Below are 22460 nucleotides of genomic sequence, written 5' to 3' on the forward strand. Positions count from 1 at the left end.
CCATTAATATGGGTATCAAATGAAAGGGCTCAACAAGCAGAATACAATATATTATAAAAAATTGAAATACAAGATGGCGGCCGCTACAAAATGGCGGATAACGTAGGTTTTATCAATCCCATCAATATGGGTATCAAATGAAAGGGCTCAACAAGCAGAATACAATATACTATAAACGTCAATTGTCTACAAATTGAATGGAGATGCCCCATTACATGGAGTGTATAACTATTGAAATTTCCATGAGCAAGAAAAAAGTAAGTAATTTCCTCACCGTCTGCGGGTCAACTGCCTATTTTAACGACGAATTAAACGATTCTTCTATCGCACGTCGATAATTTGTAGACAATTTGATGTGCCCCATAGTTTTATTTTAGTCTAGTCTATGCATATGTTTATAATTCCCACGACTGTATCTATTTTATTATATTTTGGTTTTTAGTACATTTATCTTAAACATTGCAATGTATGTTTAACATAAAACCGTTAATCTTAAAAAGTTTTTTTTACCTATTTTTATTTACAGTTATAACCGCTTCTAGGATATATAAAGTTGGTATGGCCAAATATTGAGTTCTTACAAAAATGGCCTACAGCTTACAAGTGGTCCAAGGCTCATAATAGATGACGCATTATTTTAAGTCATATAAATTTTATTTTCATCATAAAATGATAACGCAGAACTCAACTGAACTGAATTCTATTATTTTCATATTTTACTTATACCTATAAAAATCCAAAATGGCGGAAATATCAGCAAAGGCTTTTAGCAAACCATTGATCGTACCCGTAAAAATGGGAGGAGGTGGATCTGTCTATTGTTGCATATGCGTTATTATTATTACTCATCACCGTCATATCTACAACATGTACTTAAAAACGATCATGATCAACTGATGTTGCTTGTATTATACCCGTGTTGCTTTTCTTATGGTTCGTTAGACAGTATCAAATGTTTCAGTTATTTATTGGTAAAAACACGAGATTTCAATCAGAGACATCTTTGTATGAAATAGTGAAATTAGTCCTTCGAGATTTTCAAAGTTGTTTTGCAATATACCTCCAACAATAGTGGGTTGATGTGGAAATACTTACACAGCTTAAAGGTGATAGATACTAAAATATTCCTCTAGATGTCATTAAACATATCTTTTGCGTTTTTTGTTCTTTTTTAACTTGTACATATTTTCATATAACTAAATTCGTCACTTATTTACATCTCTCTATTTGGATTGACATTTTACTACTTATTCTACTTCAGCCAAATTAAATTACGCACCAAAAGTAATTAATATTATTCATTAGATATATTAAATATATTTAATAGTTAAGTAAGGATTTGTTATAAAAGTTATGTAATGCAGCCGAATACATTTTTTTTTGTTATTTATAGAAATATTTGATGGGTATACTAATTTTTGAAAGGTTTTGTAGTATTTAATGTTGTTTGAGCTAGTAATTTAATTAAATACAATATGTTGAATTAAAAAAAACAATATTAGTAAAGTACGTATTTCTGGTCTTCTTATTTCAGTCTAAAGTATGTCTGAGTGGCTTTTATAGTTTTTCTAAATAACTTTAAGTTCTCCGAACATGGCTGCCGTAAGCTGGTCTATTTCCATCGAATGTTATTCTCAGTAGACGATATAATACAAATGTAGGCGAGTGTTATACTTTAAATAGGTATAGCTTGGGGCGGGCGGTCCATTCATCGATGTAGCGCAGACCGCGGGGCGCAAGGCGCAGGGCGGGCGGGTAAGGTTCCAGATCACTCAGTACCTTCCTCGTTACGGAGAGGAACGCGTCAGCGTAAGTGCCCGAATAACTAAGTTTCAATTGTTCATTAAAACCAAGATTTCAGTGATTCTGACACTGGAAAACTGTTTTGTGATTTTGTGTGGATAATGTCTTACTTGTGCTTTTGTGGTTAAAGGAAAGGTATGTACTGCGTACCCGAAATCGACTGATATGTATATAACGGAATATGTCGTTTTAAATTTATCTAACTATAATCATAATCAGTAACGTTAAACACTATTTAAATAAACCGAGAGAAACTAAGTTAGTGTACTTGAAAAAAATATTGTCGGCTATTTGAGTATAATGTTCAATGTAAATAACTCTTAATGTTTTATAATTTTAAAATTGGCGTCGCATAAAATTTTCACGGTCACATCCGTGGGCGGCGGAGTTCGGGTGGCGGAGGGGAGGGGGATGAACACCCGCGCAGCCTCTGAGCCGTATTGATCGACCGGTTTGCTTGTATTTAAATGATGCTATATCTTATTACATTATTTTGATTTAAATCACAAATTTAGAAAACTATGCTAAACCTATAAACGGCTTTCCCCCCACAAAAATGTAAATGAACATTTTATTTACGAGATCAAATCAATGCTTATTTAACTATGTATAATATATGTAATGTGTATAAAATATTAAATATTACAATGCTAAATACTCATATACTTGTATACATACTGATACAAATGTAAAATAGACCTAAGTGCATACAAAGACGACATTATCGTCGAGAGCGTTTTAGGCGATTCGATACTTTAAGTCGGACGCCCTATGAATGTGAATTTTATCTTATTGAAAATTTACGTTAATCGACTTTACTGTAACAGCCATGCATGGATAAATATCATTTCTTAAATACGCCACGTGAAACACTCAAAAGAATACTATGTAGAAAATTTTTTCGCGAAATTTGAGGTAGAATAATGTAATCAATTGGAAAAAACGTGAGATAATAATTTATGGAAATTTGTAAGTTACGGCGTAGAATGCGCGAGGCTGTGCGTAGTGAATGGAATCGGGATCAACAAGTAGCGCTTAGTCTGCGCATGCCCACTGTCGAGATTCAGGATTTTCAATCTTCAAAATGGCTGCTTATATCTTAAGCTTTTTGCCATATTTTTATTTGCCGTTTGGTTCTCACGTACAGATGAATTTCGTCAATCTTCGCTTTCACGTGCATATGGCCATACACAATTATAATAAAGTATGAATAACATTAATTTATACAATACTATACTTCAAACAATGCTCTCTCCTCATTATTATGTTCACGGGTACTATTTCAGTTACGTCTCTCTCGAGAGAAATATGTAACCGTTAGAAAACTGCGCTGCAATTTTAATACCGTACGGCAAGTCTAACCCGATTCTAGATTCAGTCCAACGTTCCCAAAAACCACCACCACTTTACTTGTCAAGGGGTGGAATACAAAAGTGGGATGTTCATTTTGAATACTTAAATATATAACTCATAATTATATTAGTCAATTAAAGAATTCCTACGCCGTTAATGTTTCTTATTACAAAATTGATACCAACCTTGAAGAATATGATGGGCGGATTGCTATATCTTTATTTAATATATATTTTCATCATTATATAAAGCCCAAAAAACAACGTGAGTCTAGCTATTACGTATCTAGAAAGTTAATCAATCAACGAAACAAATGCGAAAATCTCTATTTTAAGTCGAAGTAGATTCAGGGGATGAAGGTTCTATGATGGCATCCACTGTATACATACTTTTTATTTAATATATAATACAATCTCATTATACAATTTCACTTGATATAAATTCAGTTCACCCACACAATGACGTCAGTATCGTTATTATGAATTAAGTTATAAGATATTTCTGTCTTCGACATCAAATTAGATACGTCGAGATAAAAATAGAACTACTGTGTAACTAAAAGTATATTGAAAAATACCTACTTTTAGCCATATTTGAATTAAATAGTGTTAATTGGATTATGATTTAATTATATTACATTTTTTGGTATATATTAGGATTAGTTGAGGTACCTTTATTCGTATATAATTTCATACTGTGATAAATAAAATGTAAAAAGTGAAAAGATAAAATTTTGTTTATTAAATGCTTCTGATGATCTTGGCTGATCGCACGAGCCGTTTTGCTGATGCGAAGCGCAATGTTTGACAAGTTGAAATTATATTTAGTGATCGTATATTTACTTTGTTCCGGCTGAACTGAATCTTGGAAAACAGATTATATTTCAGTAAACAGTGCATTTTGTATGTTCAATAGGAGGTCCGAAGCATTGGAATAAAGCGAGCCATGTTAGACTCTCCGAGACATAGATTACACGAAATTGAGCGCGACCAGGTCACTTAGATGGTGCCCTGTGGAATTGTCGACTTCTCAGCTTTTACAATGCTGTCCCAACAAATGTTAATTCTCAACATAGTTGCGGTATTCATAGTCCACACCGGTGAGTTAAAATGTTTATCATATGTAGTTAAGGTAAAATTAGCTCAGGCGTTGCCTTTATAAATAGTATGTTTGAGTGCTACTGTATAGTAGACTCCCACAAAATATAAAAAGTGTAGGCAGCCTAGCAATATTTAAATTAAGATCAAAAGACCATCTATTGAGTGATCCCAGTTATCTACGGAAAGAAAAGTTCACCTAAGATCTTCTTGGCTAATTCATCCTTCAAGCTCGTCAATGACCCACGACGTGATAAATCTTTAGCATATAAGTATTCTCATGTAACTATTGTCTATTATGAGAATAAATGTCTTAAAACCTAATTTTTCAATGTTTAATGTCCGGCCAGATTGCCTATGTTCAGGCATCAATGAAGCATACTTAAATGTAGTAAAATCCGCCGCATTTTATGCACCATTCCATATGTTAATCATAAGGGTTACTTTGTTTGTTAGGCTCTTGTGATGACGCGATACCTCACAGTCGTTACACTAATGGATCTTTGGAGCCTCCGGCGCCGGACACTCGTTCGGTGGGGCGTGTGCCACCGTACCAACCGCCCAATATTGGAATACCGGGGCCTATGCAGGTCCCTGGAATAAGACCTCACAATCCGTATACGCGAGTGGATGCTTGGCACCGTGAGTATTGTTAGATGGACATAATTATTGCATTCTCACCTCAATCGTCTCGGCCAGTCAGTGTTTACAAACCCGATATAAGATCATCAATATAACAGCAAGATTTCTGTAGTTGAAGCAAGTTGCTTCTGTTAATATTATTGGGGTAATTAAAATAAAGAAACCCATAAATTTTCAAAAGTATTTATGCACCATAATAAAGTAACGCCTTTACAGCTATTGGACGAGTTTACATAAATCCGAGGGATTCTTACGTGGTGGCCGATGATATTGATGATGGAGCTGATGACGGTGGATGCCATGTGCCATGTACCAAAGAATATTTCGCTTGTCAGGTATGTTTTCATGTCTTATTTTTACTAAATCTTATAAAAATATACAAATTTCCAATCTATATCGTATACCTATGTTACCGTGGTTAAGTATAACAATAGTTTATACCTGTGGCATATTTAGTGCATTCGCAATTCTCTCCATTTTCTAATATGATGTTAAAATTATTGGATTATTGTGCTTTATATTACTGAAACAGAACTCGAAGAGTATGGCCAGTTGCGGCACTTCGCTTAATCTGTGTAACATTAGTTACCACTTGAACAATTAACTAGTCTTTTAAACGTTGACATACGTTTGCTTCATGATTTATGAACTCAGGCATCCTGTACCTGCATCGAGCTCGAAAAGCGGTGCGATGGCAATACGGACTGTAAGGACAACGAAGATGAAGCCGGCTGCAGCAGGTCATGCGATGAACAGGACAACCGCACGCTCTGCCACGGCACCAATGTCTGCATCTCCTTTGATTGGCTCTGCGATGGGGACAATGACTGCGGTGACTTCTCCGATGAGACTCATTGTGGTGACTGTTTTTTTACTGCTTTTTATTACATATTAACACTGTATTTTACTCTGAAGCCGTGGGTTTCTCGTAGTTTTGTACTACCAATATATTTTGATTGCAACACAGGCAATCGGTATTTAATAAAAAATAAACCTTAGGAACGTGTTACTTGGTTTGGTTATTATGGAAACATAATTTGCTCTCCTATAACTCACATTTCTATCTTCACGACTTCTGTGTCACTGCGTGCTTATTGAAATTGTAAATGTTTCAATGATTTTTTACTTACACTAGGTTCAGACTTGAACTGTACCGAAGCGCAGTTCTCGTGTACCAACGGATTATGCATTCATAAAGAGTGGGTCTGCGATGGAGACAACGATTGCCGCGACAACACGGATGAAAATCATTGCTCAAAAGACAAGTAAGGAAATTATCAAGAATAATAAAGAAAAAAGGGTGCCGGCCTTATCTGATTAGTAAGGCCTTGAATTTGTTATTTCTATTTCTTGATTGAAATTTCTTTCAGATTGTTGTGTTTTTAATGTGTATTACATTACAATATCACACATTAATCCTTACAGCCTATGCCAATACGAAAATGTCGAGAAACATTTGATAAAATATAATAATGTACATAAAAATTAAACACATATACAATATCGCTACTGTGAATAAACTCTGCGAACATACAAATATGTCGATAGTGTCGGAGACAGCATTCAGTAGGCGCAACGTCCTGGATAACGGGGATCTGTGCAATAGACTGCTATCGCAAATAACCTAGGCCTTCTTCTCTCCTAAATCTCTTACCGACGTTTCCCGCTTGAGTATCACCCCTGACACGTTGTACTCATGATGACGAAATGTCACCATTGCACATTTGTTTATATTTAATTGGAGCTTATTTTTATTGCTCCACTCACATACTCTATCTATATCTCCTTGCAAGCATTCACAGTCGTCAACCCTTTGGATTGACAGTCTTATTAATGCAGTCTGAAAGAGATCGCTTGACAACCACTATTTGCCCTCCTCATAATGGAAGGGTTTTATAACCGAAAAGTATTATTAATTTATACAAATTAAAGTCCGCGGTGGACGAAAGTCGAAAAACCTCCACTCTCATGCCTTCTTTCGTAGTAGGGATGCCTACCGGTTAAAATTTAATGCGTTTAATAAGTGATATCTGTATCTCATATTCCATATATAATAAACATATTTCATTTTTATTTTTTAACCGTAAGTGAAGAATGCGTTTTATTTCAAGGGTTGATTAATACTAAAAACTATCCACTGTACTCTGTAGTATGGTAATGGTTGCCGAGATGGAAATAATCCCATTGATGGGGATCTCGGCGACGTCGAGTTACGTCAATAGATTTATTTTGCATACATTACGTGATTTATCCTTCGTTGCCTTCGTCAGTTACGTAATTTCGATAAATATATTTTCAATTAGTATTTAAATAGAACGATCTGACTCTATACCTTTATGGAATCAGGTTTAAACATGTTATGAAGTGTACATACACTTTGTAATGTTTTTTCTTAATAAAAAAAATATAATCTAATCTAATAAGGCTGTGCATTGAACCACGTATGTACTGGAACAAGTTAATCGTTCTATTTCAGTAAGAAATTAGTTTGAATAAATATATAAAAAAGCACGGATTCGAAATGACAGTCGCAGATTAGGTACTTAGTGAAAAATGCCGTCTGATTAATTAAATATATTGTTTAAATTATGAAACATTACAAGATCTATTAAAGTCTACGTCTGAAGTGCAATAAGATGATTCTGAAACCGTTTGTGAGGTATCGTTAAAATCGGGGCTAGCCTGCACCGGGCGGATCGATAATGCGTCGGGTGGCGAGGGGACGCGCCGGGGCGGGCGGGAGTCCCGTCACCATGGCAACGCGCCCACACAAGCCTTGCGCCATCCCGACCCATTATATCCATTTCCGTGGGCGAGCGATGTATTGAAACAAACCGTTTTTAATTATGTTATTTCTTAGGATCGCTTGACGTTAGCGTGTACTATTTTAATTGAATAAAGTCTTTGTTGGAAATAGAATTTCCTTTACTTAGCAACAACATTCCTTGACCGTCGTAGAGTAGAGTTATTTTTAGTTAAGTACGTACTTACGTACGCATTATCTCATTACATTAATTACCAAAAATTGCATACCTTCGTACAATTGTTACAAAAGTATGTATACAATGCATTTATATCAAAATGTACTTGTTTTTACTTATTGTACATTAGGAACCCCCTTAAACACTTAACAAGTCTTTGAGCAGGACTGATACAGAGCGTCAAGACATGATTAAAGTAATAGTTACTTTTGTGTTGTGTCTAGATGCAGAGACAATCAGTTCATGTGTATATCGGGCGACTGCATTCCTCTTCATTGGCGATGCGACAAGGAGGCCGATTGCCCTGACGACTCGGACGAGATCCATTGTCGTAAGTTTGTTTGCTGATTATGTGAAACGCAGCAAAACAGAACACCAACAAAAAGGATTCATACCATCTGTCAAAATGTAGATAAACTAGATTTTAGAATATTTTTTATTTAGATTTTTTGATTGATTAACGGACACATACTAACCTACTTCTAAACCGCGATAGTTCAACAGTGGTTTTATTACTTTTTAAGGTTCCTACGAAATTATTGTAGTTTTCATCAAAATACTAGTTTATTTTAAAGATTATCGTTAAAATATATTTTTAAGTACCATTTTACCAAGGCGGCATTCCAAGATAATGCTTTAAAAATCAACAAACGCACAGAAGGCCTTTTTTAAGATAAGTGTATGGGGCACGCTATAATTTCAGCATGGAAAACGATGCTGCTCCACCCACTTGAGAGATGAAGATTCCAAATATGCTCTTAAGTTGTTGCCAAGTAGATAAATTTAATACGTTATTAAATTAATGTAATGTGTATAGCTGTCGATCTCTTACGATGCGGCGAAAACGAAATTCAGTGCGACAATGGCAAGTGCGTGCGTAAAGACTTCCGCTGCGACGGTGACAACGATTGTGGTGACTGGACCGATGAGGACTCTTGCCCTCTTCTGCCTGGAAATTGCAAAACCACCGAGTATAAGTAAGTTGACTAGTTCTTTATTTTACCTGCTTCCTTGGTGGTTCGGTGTTCATAAGTTACATTTGCTATTAATAGCGATAAGATATTGTTATTTTTAATATATATTAATAACATTCACGAGCTCGGTTTACATGGCCAAATCACTCTCTACGCTGATGACACCAGCTTATTTTATTCCGGTATAAATATCCAGATTATGGTTACTCATGCACAGGCAGACCTAAATTCTATATCTTATTGATTTCAACAAAATGTGCTAAAGCTATAAATATCTCAAAAACATCTTATGTAATATTCAGAGCAAAAAAAAAATCATTCCTATCTTTCAACCGTTAAAAGTTTAAGATGTTGAAATCACTAACAAAAAATGGGAAAAATATCTGGGTCTTAGAATAGATACATATTTAAAGTGGAACTTTTATATATCACACATAATTACCAAAATAAAATCACTTATAGGCAGATTTTGGTCAATACCAAAATGTATTCCTCAATCCGTACGTCATTTAATTTATAATTGTTTAGTCAAGCCACATTTCATATATCTAATTGACATATGGGGTACAGCATGCAAAAATAAAATTTCTAACTTACAAACACTACAGAATAAATTTATAAAAGCATTATTTATAGGTACAATTTTTTATCACGGACTAATAAATCGTACAGTTTTAGAAACAAATAAGTTTGCAAATAATATAAAATAGGTGCAACGATGGAAGATGCATCCCTAAGAGTTGGCGATGCAACATGGACAGAGACTGCACCGACGGTGACGACGAACTCAACTGCGAAGCACTCGGAATACGGAACTGCACTGCAGACGAGTTCACGTGTGAGGACAGGCGTTGCATATCGGTAACAATTCCTGAGAATCATTTAAGTATTTCATGACTTCGTGAATGTAATCAAACATGGGTTTGTAGAAAACCTGGTTATGCGACGGCGTCCGCGACTGCTCCAATGGTGAGGACGAAACAAATTGTGAAGTAAATTGTGAAGAAGACCAATACATGTGCAAGTTACAAACACATTCAGCGTTCCGAAATTGTGTGAACAGAAAACACGTCTGTGACGGCATGAAGGACTGTCCTCAGGGTGACGATGAAGAAAAATGTCCAAAGAAGCGAAAATGTTCCGGAAGAGATAAATGTGAGAGAGAATGCATCACCACTCATGATGGAAAACCAGCATGTTCTTGCCCTATTGGTTATCTCCTGAATGAAGACGGTTACAGGTATGAAGATTTTATGATTATTTTGGCCAATTTAGTTTAAACATTCGACGCTTCATTCTTGTATCATTTGTTTGGCCAGATTAGCTTGTTGTACTAAATCTAAATTACGCTAAATGATTAAATATAATATTAAATACTAAACCACGCTAATTGTTTATGTTTATAATAGTTGCCGAGACATCGACGAATGTATGTACGAGCAGGACCCAGTTTGCTCCCAGACGTGTTCTAATACTCAAGGCAGCTTCCGCTGTGGATGTATGACGGGCTATGTACTGCGACCAGACGAACGTTCTTGTAAAGCAACTGGAGAATCACCTACATTGCTATTTTCAAACAGCATCGGTGTCCGCAAGGTAAATCAATTAAGTAGACAAGATGATTTGAATGAAAATGTACGCTTAAAAATAAGACTAAAATGAACTTATTTATTGAAAGTAGCATTTTATTAAGTTAATTACTACTAGCGAGTTTAAATAAACTCACTAAGAGATTTAACCGCTAAATTCGGTTTAATTAAATGTAAATATTTCAACATTCTAAGGTGTGGTTATCCGGAGATAATTACGTCACAGTTCTAAAAGGACTGCACAATGCAGTCGCCTTGGACTACCATTATAAAAAGAAATTACTCTTTTGGACTGAAAACAACATGAAGGTCATCCGAGTGGCGCCTTTAGAGAGCAACAATATGACAGGTAGCTTTACAGATACTTTCAAAATACTGATCAGTTATTTGTGCAGAGTAATTATGAAATTTCTATAATATCATTTGAAATTTTATTTTTGTCTTTTCCTTGTACTGACCTGATGCGGTCAGTTCAGTTTAGGATATTAGTTTAGATTCCATAATCGTACGTTAAATATGTGGAATTTAACAGATGTGATACGATGGGGATTGGAAACACCAAGCGGGGTGGCGGTTGACTGGATTCACGATCTTCTCTTCTGGACGGATTCGGGGACGCGAAGAGTTGAAGTGGCAACGTTAAATGGATTACAGCGAGCGGTTTTAGCGGCCAGTGATTTAGACAAACCCAGGGCTATCGCTGTACATCCAGGAGACGCTCTAGTATTCTGGACGGATTGGGGTAAGTCGGTTTGACCCTGATTTGACTTCTTCTGAACTGGATGTAGAGTTCTCTTAATACTTGCAATGAATAGTATATTCGGCAATATACCGAATATTCGGCGAGGCCCTTGACCGAATAGCCGAATATTAGGCAAAAGTATTTGGCTGAATTTTAGCGCTAAAAACTTGTACAGACGTCATTATTTCGCGCTCCTTCGTTTTGTTCCAAGGAACTCATCGCCCGCGCGCCCGCTGTTTCTAGCGCGGTATATTCCTAACAAACTGCATGACTACTTAATGTATGATTATAAAAGAAATGAGAAATTTTGATTACCACAATAATTCAAATATGCGCATAGAATCCTCCATTTTTTAAATTCAGAAGATGAACCTGTGTTGTGTACCAATGACTACATAAATGATCATAACAGTAATGAAAATATGAATATATACTTATATAATACGTATTCAATAATTTTTAATTTTATCAATTATTTCTCTATTACAAAATATATTATTAAGGTATTCGGTATTCGGCCGATTGATATGTAAGCTATTCGGCGAAATATAATAAAAGTAGCCGAATAGGCCGAATACCGAATTGTAACCGAATATTCGTTGCAAGTCTACTTAATACCCATAGCGGTGATGTCGCAAGAGTCACAAAAAGTCCATATTCAATTTGGAATTAAGAGGTAGTCGTACACTCTTTTCAAATGCTGTTAGTTTTTACGCTTAAACGAAATGCTCTCAATTACCAGGTCCACACCCTAAAATCGAGCGGGCTGATATGGACGGCAGCAGACGCAAGAGTGTCATCGTGGACGAAATCTTTTGGCCTAATGGTCTCACTATCGACTACACGGAGTCCAAGATATATTGGGCAGATGCTAAACACCACGTCATCGAAAAGGCTTCGTTTGATGGAAGAGATAGAAAACGGGTCTGTTTTAGCTAAATGAATTGGTCACATTTAACTTCAAGATACATACTTTCACAGTTTCATATAAATATAATATATACTTTGAGTACGGTATCGTTTTTTAATAAGCATATTGCTCTTAGGTTTACTGAACTCAATGACAATGACATAGTTTTATATTAAGATTTTAAGATGAGTAGTCAATAATATGTAGGTACTTCCGGTTTTATTCCGCACATAAACTATCTTATAATAATATATAATTGCTAATTAAAAACCTTTTTATCGCGTAGATAACAAGCAAAGGTGTACCTCATCCCTTCGCACTAACGGTATTTGAAGACGCCATCTATTGGACGGACTGGCACACAAAGAGCATATCCACTATCAATAAGAAAACCGGCATGGGCATGCAGACAATACACGCGAGCTTACAAGTGCCCATGGACATACAGAGGTATAAATCAAACTGCAAATACAAACTATAAATCGCCTAAAAAGGCGGCTAAACGTGTAATACGTGTCTTCTGTTCCAGTTACCACCCTTTACGACAGTCGACCACCTACAAGAACCGTTGCGGCTCTAACAATGGCGGCTGTTCACATCTTTGTCTCCCAAACAGTAGCGGATGCACTTGTCGCTGCCCGATCGGCTTCAATCTTAAATCTAACGGGTGCGTTGTTAATAGTATTCACTGGATTCTTCCTATTTGCAAATCAAGGATTAGTGCTCATTTCTCTTTTGTTTCAGTCGCACGTGTGAAGATACACCTGAGAAATTATTATTGTTTGCAAGAAGAAAAGATATACGACTGAAACTTCTGAATCCACGTAAACAGATGGACTCTTTGGACATGGTATGAACTGTTTAGTACTTGTTTCTCTTATGTATATACAACCAGTATATACATAATTCCCGTGCAAACAATATCAGTTGAAAAAAGTATCTCGCCTCGGGCTAATTATTATATTATTAATTCCTTTACAATTTTAGGTAATACCGGTGGACTCGATCAAATCGGCGGTCGCCCTCGACTGGGATCACGCCCGGAAGAGAATATTCTGGACGGACGTGGAAAAAGACACCATAAATAGAGCTTACCTTAATGGATCCAATCAGACTGTCGTCGTGAACACGAATTTAAGTAAGTTAGAAGATATCTGGAATACCGTACGTAAAAACTACACATTCAGACTAAAAAAACATTATTTTTTAACAAAATTTATTTGTCAAAACTATATATATATTAAAAGTATGTAACGTCAAAATGAAAGGTACATATATTATATTTTTCACAGTGACAAGGAATCAGAAAAAATTAAGTAGATTGAGATCGGTTTATTGGTAAAGAATGATGTGGCTTACGATATTTTTCCGTTATAGTATCTCCGGCCGGATTAGCCTACGATTGGATAACAGATAAGTTGTACTGGACAGATGCAGGCACTAATAGGATAGAGGTTTCCAACTCAAACGGTACCATGAGAAGTCTTCTGGCTTGGGAGAACATTGACAAGCCACGAGACATCGTAGTCGATCCCAAAGGTATCTTCCTCATGACAATATTATATTATACGTATGCGTAAACTAATAGAAGACAAAATGCAGAGCACGAGAATTTGTATTTTTTTTATAGGATAAAGCTATAGCATTTATATTGTTTAGAGTTCGAGAGTCATCGTTACATTTGCAGAAGAATTTTATATTAATTATCGCGCAATCACACCGTTGCGTCTGTTGACTTCACTTCACATCTTCGCAGCGCGGGCAGCTGTTGAAAGCTGTTTATTTAAAAATAAATGTAAATCACTCTAGGTAATACGCAAAGTCTAGAACGCAATAATCTAATCACGTATTGACATTTATAAATAATATTTTTTAAGAAGGGAAATATTTTGTGAAAACATATTTATTTGTTTAAAGAACAAATGATTATTTTCCAAAACGATTATAAAGTCGCGGAGTGTACATAATTGTTAACTTAGCATTGCATAACTTTTTTTAGTTCTTCTATCTAGTTAATATATATAAGAATTAGAAAAGTTTACACTTTAATTTTTTTAAATATTCTGTTCATGTTTGAGCAATAAGATAATATTGTTATAGGTGGCGTTATGTACTGGTCAGATTGGGGTCTAAACCCGTGTATAGAGAAGGCAGACATGGATGGCGGTAATCGAAGACGCTTGATATTCGGGGATATGACGTGGCCCAACGGCCTGGCTCTGGACTTGGCGAACAATCGAATTTACTGGACGGACGGTAACCGTACCATTGAGTACGCAAACCTTGATGGCACCGGACGTACTGTATTAATCGGTAAGCCGTTTACCAAGGACAAATTGTACCCGGTATTAGCAACAAACTTAACAAGAATGTTTTTTGTAGGCCAACACCTCCCACATCCCTTCGGACTCGACCTTTACGGTGACGAAGTATTCTGGACTGACTGGGACACGAACTCCATACAAGCTGCGAATAAGTTCACCGGAAAGAACCGCAGAACGCTGGGCGCAGGCGTCGAAGGACTGATGGACGTTAGGGTGTTCCACAAGGACAGGAAGGGTGGAAGTAACCGGTGAGGAGATATTTAAAAAATACGTGCGAAAATACGATAAAATTTTTATTACAACATTAAGCTTTACTTTAAGTTACAGTTGCAGCAGAAACAATGGTGGCTGTTCTCATCTCTGCCTTTTGAAACCCAACGGAAGAACGTGTGCGTGTCCTACGGGAGTAAAACTTTTGGTAATTTTGTCTTACATATATTTTATTATTTATATTATTATTATTAGTAGTCATAATAAAAATAATTAATAGAAAGAAAATTAGAACCAGCTCTGGGGTCATTGCCAATATCTACCAGACGCCAAATGAAATCTTTAATTAGCCTATGCACATGAACCCGGGCCCGGGAGTCTTAACTCCAAAGGGAACAAAATCGTAGTTGGAGGAAAGACTCATATATTTGAGCCGTTTATTATTTTCCTCAGCCTCAGCTTTTTTGCTTCTCCGAGGGAGGTGAGACAGGGCAAACGTGTCTACGATAAGTATCTTTGTAAACACAAATAGCATCCCACACCAAAGCTCGTCCCATCTTTCAAGGGATCAACGCCATCCCATCCGGCCCATGGCATGCCTGTTGGCTTCTGTTGTTGGTTATTGTTTACTTATTACATTCGTATAAAATAAAACAGGAGGACGGTAAAAGATGCGCGGATGGCCCAGTCAATTTCCTGATATTCGCTCATCGCGTAGACATTCGCTTCGTCTCCTTCGATGTCCCGTACCTGGTCGATGTCGTGTTCCCATTCCGAGGACTCAAAAATGTTCTTGGAGTCGATGTCGATCATCAAACTGGTAAGATATTGTTATTAAATAATTAGATTTTTGAGGACAACTCAGAAAATATTTTTAGCTTGGAATCAAGTCCAGTATCTGGTCGTCCGTGGCGTAGCGTGCATTTACTAAATTAAAAAAATAATAATTTTGTATCTGTAAGGTCTGATTTACTGGACGGATACCGCAGAGCGGGTTATTCGTCGCGGAGATAGATATGGCTCCCAGATCAAGACCATCATCACCCGAGGACTGCAGACGGCGGACAGCCTCGCCATCGACTCTACGGGCAGGAAGGTGAGTGGAAAAGTCAGGACTGTTCTTTGTCTTTAAGGTGGAACACGCCTCATTTGGCTTAACAGAAGATCAAAACACAATAAATATATTGACGTTTGGTGGTTTTATCTTTTCGGTGCAAAAATACTTTATTTCTCAAAGAATTAATATTCACTTAGCGAGAACATTTACAGTTGGTTAGTTATGTACATGTGTTATGAAATTATCTGAAGATAAGCTATATAAAATAAAAAATATTAGTTGCTAACATTATGTACAATATTATTTACAAAAGTGCAGGTAGCTCGCATTGATGTTACAATTTACAACATGCATTTTCTGACTATTGAATAGCAATGATTTCTTAGGCTCTCGTTCTCAGATATAAATAAATGCTAGAAAGGCCTTTATTATGTTTTGTAAATACATCCATCAATTTATATTTTATACGTATGTTGTTAATTATATGTACGTATATACTGTGTTCTGATGTCGCTACTCCTTACTTTGTTTTTTTTTTTTTTTTGAACGTGGACGTTACAGGACGTGGCTCTGAAAATAAGAAGACAAAAATGGAAATGGGCAGGTCACATGATCAGGGGAAAGGATAAATTGTGTAAAATAGTCACACAATGGTACCCAAGAGATGGAAAGAGAAAGAGAGGCAGACCACAAAAAAGATGGGACGACGACATTAGAAAAGTCGCGGGAACAACATGGGGTAGAGTGGCCTTAGAAAGCCCAGAATGGAGGAGGCCTTTGCCACCTGGCAAGCGGACAAGCAGAAATGGAAGAAAGAATCAATCTACGAAAAATAAAAATAAAGAATACGCCGAAATGTCCGATAAAAAAAAAAGAAAAAAAAAAGGCTATTATTATTATATACTGTGTTTATATGTAGTATATATTTTAATTTTCTTAAAAGCTTTTATTTCTTTTAAACTGTATGGCAATGTACTAAATATTTGTGTGCCTTTATATATAATACTTAGTTTTTCGTTATTAATCCATATATGTGTTAAACATAATTTATGAATATTTCTTGATAAAATATACGAAAATTGAGATATTGGAAACGTATGACTGGTTAATACTCATAAATTTGGTATCTCTGTATAGTTTTTCAGTTGCAGACAAATAATCGCAATAGAATAATGTCTTCAATAATTTATTTTGTATAATTTGTATTTTATAACGATTGGTAGGTGCTGCAGTGCCCCATAGTGCGATAAAGTGGTCTATATGTGACTTTACCATAATATTATATAAAATGACTCGGACAGACTTTGGGAAGCAACGCAGACTACCATACAGCACTCCAATTATAGATTATAGAATTATAGAAGAAAGTTTGCACGTCTTAATAATGTGAATATGCGGCTTCCACGTTAAACGACTATTCAATACAATACCAAAATATTTTTGACTATTTGTTCTAATGATTGCATGCATTGCTAATTCCAACATCCATTTTTGCTGCAAAAATTATATAATTTGTTTTTTCTGTATTAATGGTGAGTAAATTTACGGTCTACATTTTTTTCTTAGATCTATTGGACTGACGGAGGTCGAAATAGCATTGAAGTAGCGGAACTAGATGGCTCTAATCGAAAAGTACTCGTGTGGACAGGATTAGGTAAACGATGGTTGTTTTTTAATATACGTAGAAAGAACGAGAAGAAATTATATATTATATAGGCAGGTAAACGATCCGCCACCTGTGCCTGACACAATAATAATTCAGCAAGTGTTTATTGCGCACATAGACCTAAATGTGCACAGCTAGGATTAAAATGCAAGACCTTAGAGCCTTACACGCTCCAATAACTATAATAAGTCAACAATCTTAAATTATAATCTTAATAAATAAATCTCTTATCACGATGTTTGTCCGCGATGGACTCCTAAACTACTGAACCGATTTTAAATTAAATTGGCACACCGTGAGCAGTCTGGTCCAACTTAAGAGATAGGATAGCTTATATATTTAATTATAGTTGCAATATTATTTTATTGCAAATTATTTAATTATAATTTGACACAACTCCAACAGATGGCGCTGTTTTAAAAATACCAACCTTTCACATAAGTTCTCCTACCGTTTCCCTTGAATAGTTTACTACTATGTAATATTATAAAAAAAACCTTAACCACAGCAACGCGTGGCCGAGTCTGCTAGTAAATATATATTTCTACTTTATCATAAAAATACATCTATTCCTACTATAATTTGCGTTTCTCCAGATTCTCCTCGCGGCATCGCTTTGCATTACGAACGAGGCTACATGTTTTGGTCTGACTGGGGAACAGAGGCGAAGATTGAAAGAGCTGACATGGACGGAACTCATAGGTATTTTAGCTTCGTAGTGCGTTCATCCGAAAACCAATAAAAATACTAGGTTTCCATATCAAACCCCTTCTAGCTAACTATCAGGCAAACATACATATTCAACTAGAGGTCCACTGTTTCCAGGCGTGTAATTGTATCCCAAAGTGTGGAATGGCCCAATGGTCTAGCCGTAGATCGCTTAGAAAACCGTCTCTATTGGAACGACGCTAAAGCAAACACTATCGAGAGCGCGGACTTTAATGGATGGGCCCGAAGGACCATTCTTAGTAATGTGCCATACCCGTACGGCATCGTTATTGTGGGCCAGTACATCTATTGGACTGACTGGAAAACTAAAGCTCTGCATAGAGCCGATAAGAATAATGTGCAAGACCAAATCATTATACGGGAGAATCTCGAGGGACTGATGGATATTCGAGCGATTCAGGTAATTTTAAAAAAGATTATTTAAAACCTTGAGTTTTCTTGAATTAAAATGAACAACTTATTAAAAACTTATTTCACTTTTATGTAGTTTATTTTATATTTCGAAAAACTAATCCAGGCGCCGCTCTCACTAAATTATTATGAAAATTAAAGCCTCAGAATGGGCTTTAATGTAGTATTTTACTTTTGGATTTTATAGATTTTCTATTAGACGAATACGAACGGTAATTATTATTTAGGGAATGTTTTTTATTTATAAACCTGGTACATTCTGTGACATTATTTATTTAAAGAGTGACTACAAGCTGGAAAATGTCTGTGGCACAAACAATGGTGGATGTTCACATCTGTGTCTTCGAAACTCTCACGGGTTCTCCTGCGCATGTCCCACTGGATTGCTCTTCGAGAACGACACGACACCGGAGCCCAAGATTTGCAAGAAGCACCCGGAAAACTTCCTCACGTTCGCCACCCGTACCAGCATGACGATAATTTCTCTCGACACTCCCGAGTTAAAAGATATCAATATTCCTGTACAACACATGGAGAGCTCTATCGCGATAGACTTTCATTGGGATAAGAAACTAATATTCTACACTGATGTTAAACTTCATGAAATCAGGTCAGTCTCAGTTTAAAACAAGTTTGTCGTTTAAATCTCACTCTACATCAGCAATGCATTGTTTATATGAACTATGGCTATCAACGACTTTACAGGACATTGAATATGGAAAACATGACAGAAAACAAAATGATAGTGAACACAACCCTAGAGACGCCGAACGGTCTCGCCGTCGACTGGATAGCTGACAATTTGTACTGGACTGACAATAAATATAAGGTGTTTATATATTCGTATTACTTACATTAATTCTCCAGTTGACGTTTGCTGACTTGCTTGTGTGATGTTGTCGAAGGTGGTGGAGGTGGCTAAGCTGGATGGAAGTAGTAGAAAAGTCCTAGTGTCAGGCCTAGATGAACCGCGATCTGTGGCTGTGTTTCCAGCAAAAGGGTTTGTTGTCTGTTATATTTTTCAATATATGAAGAAACAATACGCCTATATTTCTCATTCTTTTAATTTGCTGAAATCTCCTTTTAGGTATTTATACTGGAGCGATTGGGGAGAGAATCCTAGCATAGAAAGAGCGGCGTTAGACGGAACCGCGAGGAAAATTATCGTCGACCATGATCTAGGTTTTCCGAATGGACTAACCATTGACTACGTAGAACGAAGATTATACTGGACAGACGCCTTGAAGAATAGGATCGACACTTCTGACCTGAACGGTCTTCATCGCGTTCAACTTGTGCCAGATGCAAAGAACCCCTTCGGAATGACCCAGGTAGTCATTCATTATTTTATCAAATAAGAAAAAAATTACATATTCATAAAATTTAATTTTCTAAGTACTTCTTTCTGATGAGAGACATTCAGTTCGTACAAATTACTACTAAAATTACTGCTGTAGACGAGACTATCGTTTTATTTAAATAAAAACGTTTTCTTTCAAGAAATTTTATTACAGTTTTGCGAATTTATCTATTGGACGGATTGGAATAAGAAGGCCGTGATGCGCGCAGAAAAGAACACAGGAAAGAACGTGACAGCAGTTAGCTCCAATTTTGAAATGGCTATGGAGATAAAGGCAGTATCGCACCAGCGGCAGCACGGCTGGAACCCGTGCATGGAGGATAACGGCGGGTGCACACATTTCTGCTTCTTCAGAGGGCACGACTACATATGCGCTTGCCCCGACCACTCCGACTACGTTTGTTCTACAAGTACGTTCTAATGTTAATAAACCATTGAATTATGTTTTCAATACATTCTTTTCTATTTTAATATCTAAGAGTAGCTCAAATATTTAACTTATTTTGCTTAGATAAATAAATAAATGCGATAAAACATTATACAACTACAAACGGCTTATTATGACTCGCTGCTAACTAAATTTAGCGTAAAACCGTCTGGAAATAAACATAAGCGTCTGTTCCGACCGATGTTAACGAAGCGTAGACTAAAGATCATATAATTGTTACTGATGAGGATCCATTCACAGCACCGAAACAGAAGGTGGAGCTCCGTATGCCCTCTCACTACCCGCCTAACTACGATTACATGGACTACGAACATATCGAGTTGGCCACTCCCGCTCCAGAATCACGATCTCACACCGGAGCCATAATCATCGGGGTGTCTATCGTGGTCGTCATCATCATTGGAGCTGTGGCTATTGGCTTTGTTTGTCGTGAGTATTCTCTCTCACCGAGGTTGTAATTTCAGTTATGTTATGTTAAAGAAGATTCTAAAAGGAAGCAATACGGCAGGTATTGCTTCTCGATTGGATGTTTATTTTGAGTGTTGCATTACAGTACGTGTGCTCAAAGACCGTGACGGCGAATTGAAAGAAACCCACCGAGACTCGAGCTGCCACATCACTTTCCACAATCCGAATTATGAACAAACGAATTCAGAAGAAAAAAAGATTAACCGCCTCCAAGGAATCTTCAGATACGAGAAACAGGAGGTAAGGCTTTGGCTTTGACTTTTGTAAGCACCTGACTCGTCTCTTAGCACTAATGGAAATTAATCTTGAAAATAAACCTAAAGTTTTCTTTAAATTGCAATGGATTAAATTAAATTATTTTGTAGAGTCGCGTCACAAACGTGTACCAGGAAGGGACCAGCCTCTTGGCGGCGCCTTCTGCCCAGGAAGACTTGCCAGTCAGGCCGCCCACACACGACGACTTTGAACCGGTCACCTTACACACGTTTGCGTAAACGGCTCGGCATAATTAGCACTCGCTTGATATTGTAGTCAAAGAGGTGTTACGAGCCTTAGTCTTTTGCGGGAGATTGCCGAAATTGACACGAAAATATTTGTTTACGAAACTACTATTCCTACTTTTATTTGGTTAAAGGTGTTGCCGGCCGTCTCCAAGTCATCTCCTGCAAAACTAGCGCCGCGCACCTTTAGAATTACAAAACAGTAGACTTCCTGAATGGATACAGCGTAGTACGTTTAAAACTAGGCAGTGTTGCTGTGAAATACGTCAAAGATTAACTGGAATATAAACCTACGTAGGTATATTCGTATTCCTTGTTACTAAATACCTATATCGTTAAATAAATGTGTCAAACGTTTGTATCAATTACCCAAGTCCGACGTCCCGTTTGCGGGAATTTTATCCTAAAAAGTGAAAACTACATTTTAGCCGATAGAAATGGAGTACTTAGTATTATCTAACTGAAACGATGATCTCACGTTGTAGTCCGTTTCGTAGTAGACGTATTTAGGCATGTGTGTCCTTAAGCCTACTTCAGACTGCGATATCCGCCATCGAATTAACGCACAAGCCGGACCTTGTCGAGGGTGAGTTTTGTAAGCGCGATATCGCAAGTCCCAAATGGTATAAGAATATCTTAGTTGTAAGGTATTGAGAAATAATTGGTGTTATTTTTGTACAAGGCGCTCCTCATTCGACTCTCCGAGGCTCACGGGGAGAGAGCGACGAGCCGTATTGTTAGATTTTTACGTTTTTTAAGCTATGATCAGAAATTTATGGGATCTGAGATCATTTTTTCGTTCACAAACATACGGTCTAACAATATACGATACATCGGTGATTGTTTTTACATCGTTGATGCTTTTTCCCTCGGCGCTACACTCGCTATTTCTCCAAGTCATAATAATTATGACTTGGAGAAATATTTAATAATTATTATGATAATACCTGCTCTTTCAGCTAAGACAATTTTTATTGTCGGTTCTACATATACATTATAACACTGTTAAAAGCCATCCAACATCCCTAACTGAATCCTAAACGCTTTAAATATAATTATTTGATATTAATTACGTATTTAGTGAAATAATCGGTACCTTTAGTTCAAATTCGACTAAAGTGGCGTCGTGTGGAAGAAGCTAAGTTCTAGCATATATTCACCACGATAATATGGTGACAATAAAATATCAATTGTAA

At 36.6% G+C, this 22460-nt stretch overlaps 1 protein-coding gene across 3 annotated transcripts; it reads left to right on the forward strand.

The window, feature by feature from the left end:
- Positions 1-1788: 1788 nt before the first annotated feature.
- LOC110992902 (low-density lipoprotein receptor-related protein 4) lies at positions 1789-21816 on the forward strand. Of its 3 annotated transcripts, none has more exons than XM_045633174.1 (35): positions 1789-1938; positions 4072-4255; positions 4710-4895; positions 5112-5230; positions 5550-5754; positions 6031-6160; positions 8101-8207; positions 8694-8853; positions 9561-9711; positions 9780-10090; positions 10260-10446; positions 10635-10788; positions 10972-11181; positions 11924-12105; positions 12378-12541; positions 12621-12758; positions 12836-12941; positions 13079-13229; positions 13469-13630; positions 14192-14404; positions 14474-14663; positions 14737-14833; positions 15283-15445; positions 15588-15721; positions 17249-17336; positions 17945-18050; positions 18174-18477; positions 18770-19098; positions 19194-19317; positions 19394-19488; positions 19576-19819; positions 20003-20258; positions 20537-20725; positions 20850-21004; positions 21130-21816. In XM_045633174.1, the coding sequence occupies exons 2-35, from the start codon at positions 4159-4161 to the stop codon at positions 21256-21258; spliced, it is 5736 nt and encodes a 1911-aa protein (XP_045489130.1). In that variant the 5' UTR covers positions 1789-1938; positions 4072-4158; the 3' UTR covers positions 21259-21816. The 3 variants fall into 3 exon arrangements, with proteins under 3 accessions (XP_045489130.1, XP_045489132.1, XP_045489131.1); XM_045633176.1 differs by having other exon boundaries at positions 21399-21816; XM_045633175.1 differs by having other exon boundaries at positions 14743-14833.
- Positions 21817-22460: the final 644 nt, after the last annotated feature.

The sequence above is a fragment of the Pieris rapae genome, chromosome 22, assembly GCF_905147795.1.
Source record: "Pieris rapae chromosome 22, ilPieRapa1.1, whole genome shotgun sequence".
In the NCBI taxonomy this organism is placed as follows: Eukaryota; Metazoa; Arthropoda; class Insecta; order Lepidoptera; family Pieridae; genus Pieris; species Pieris rapae.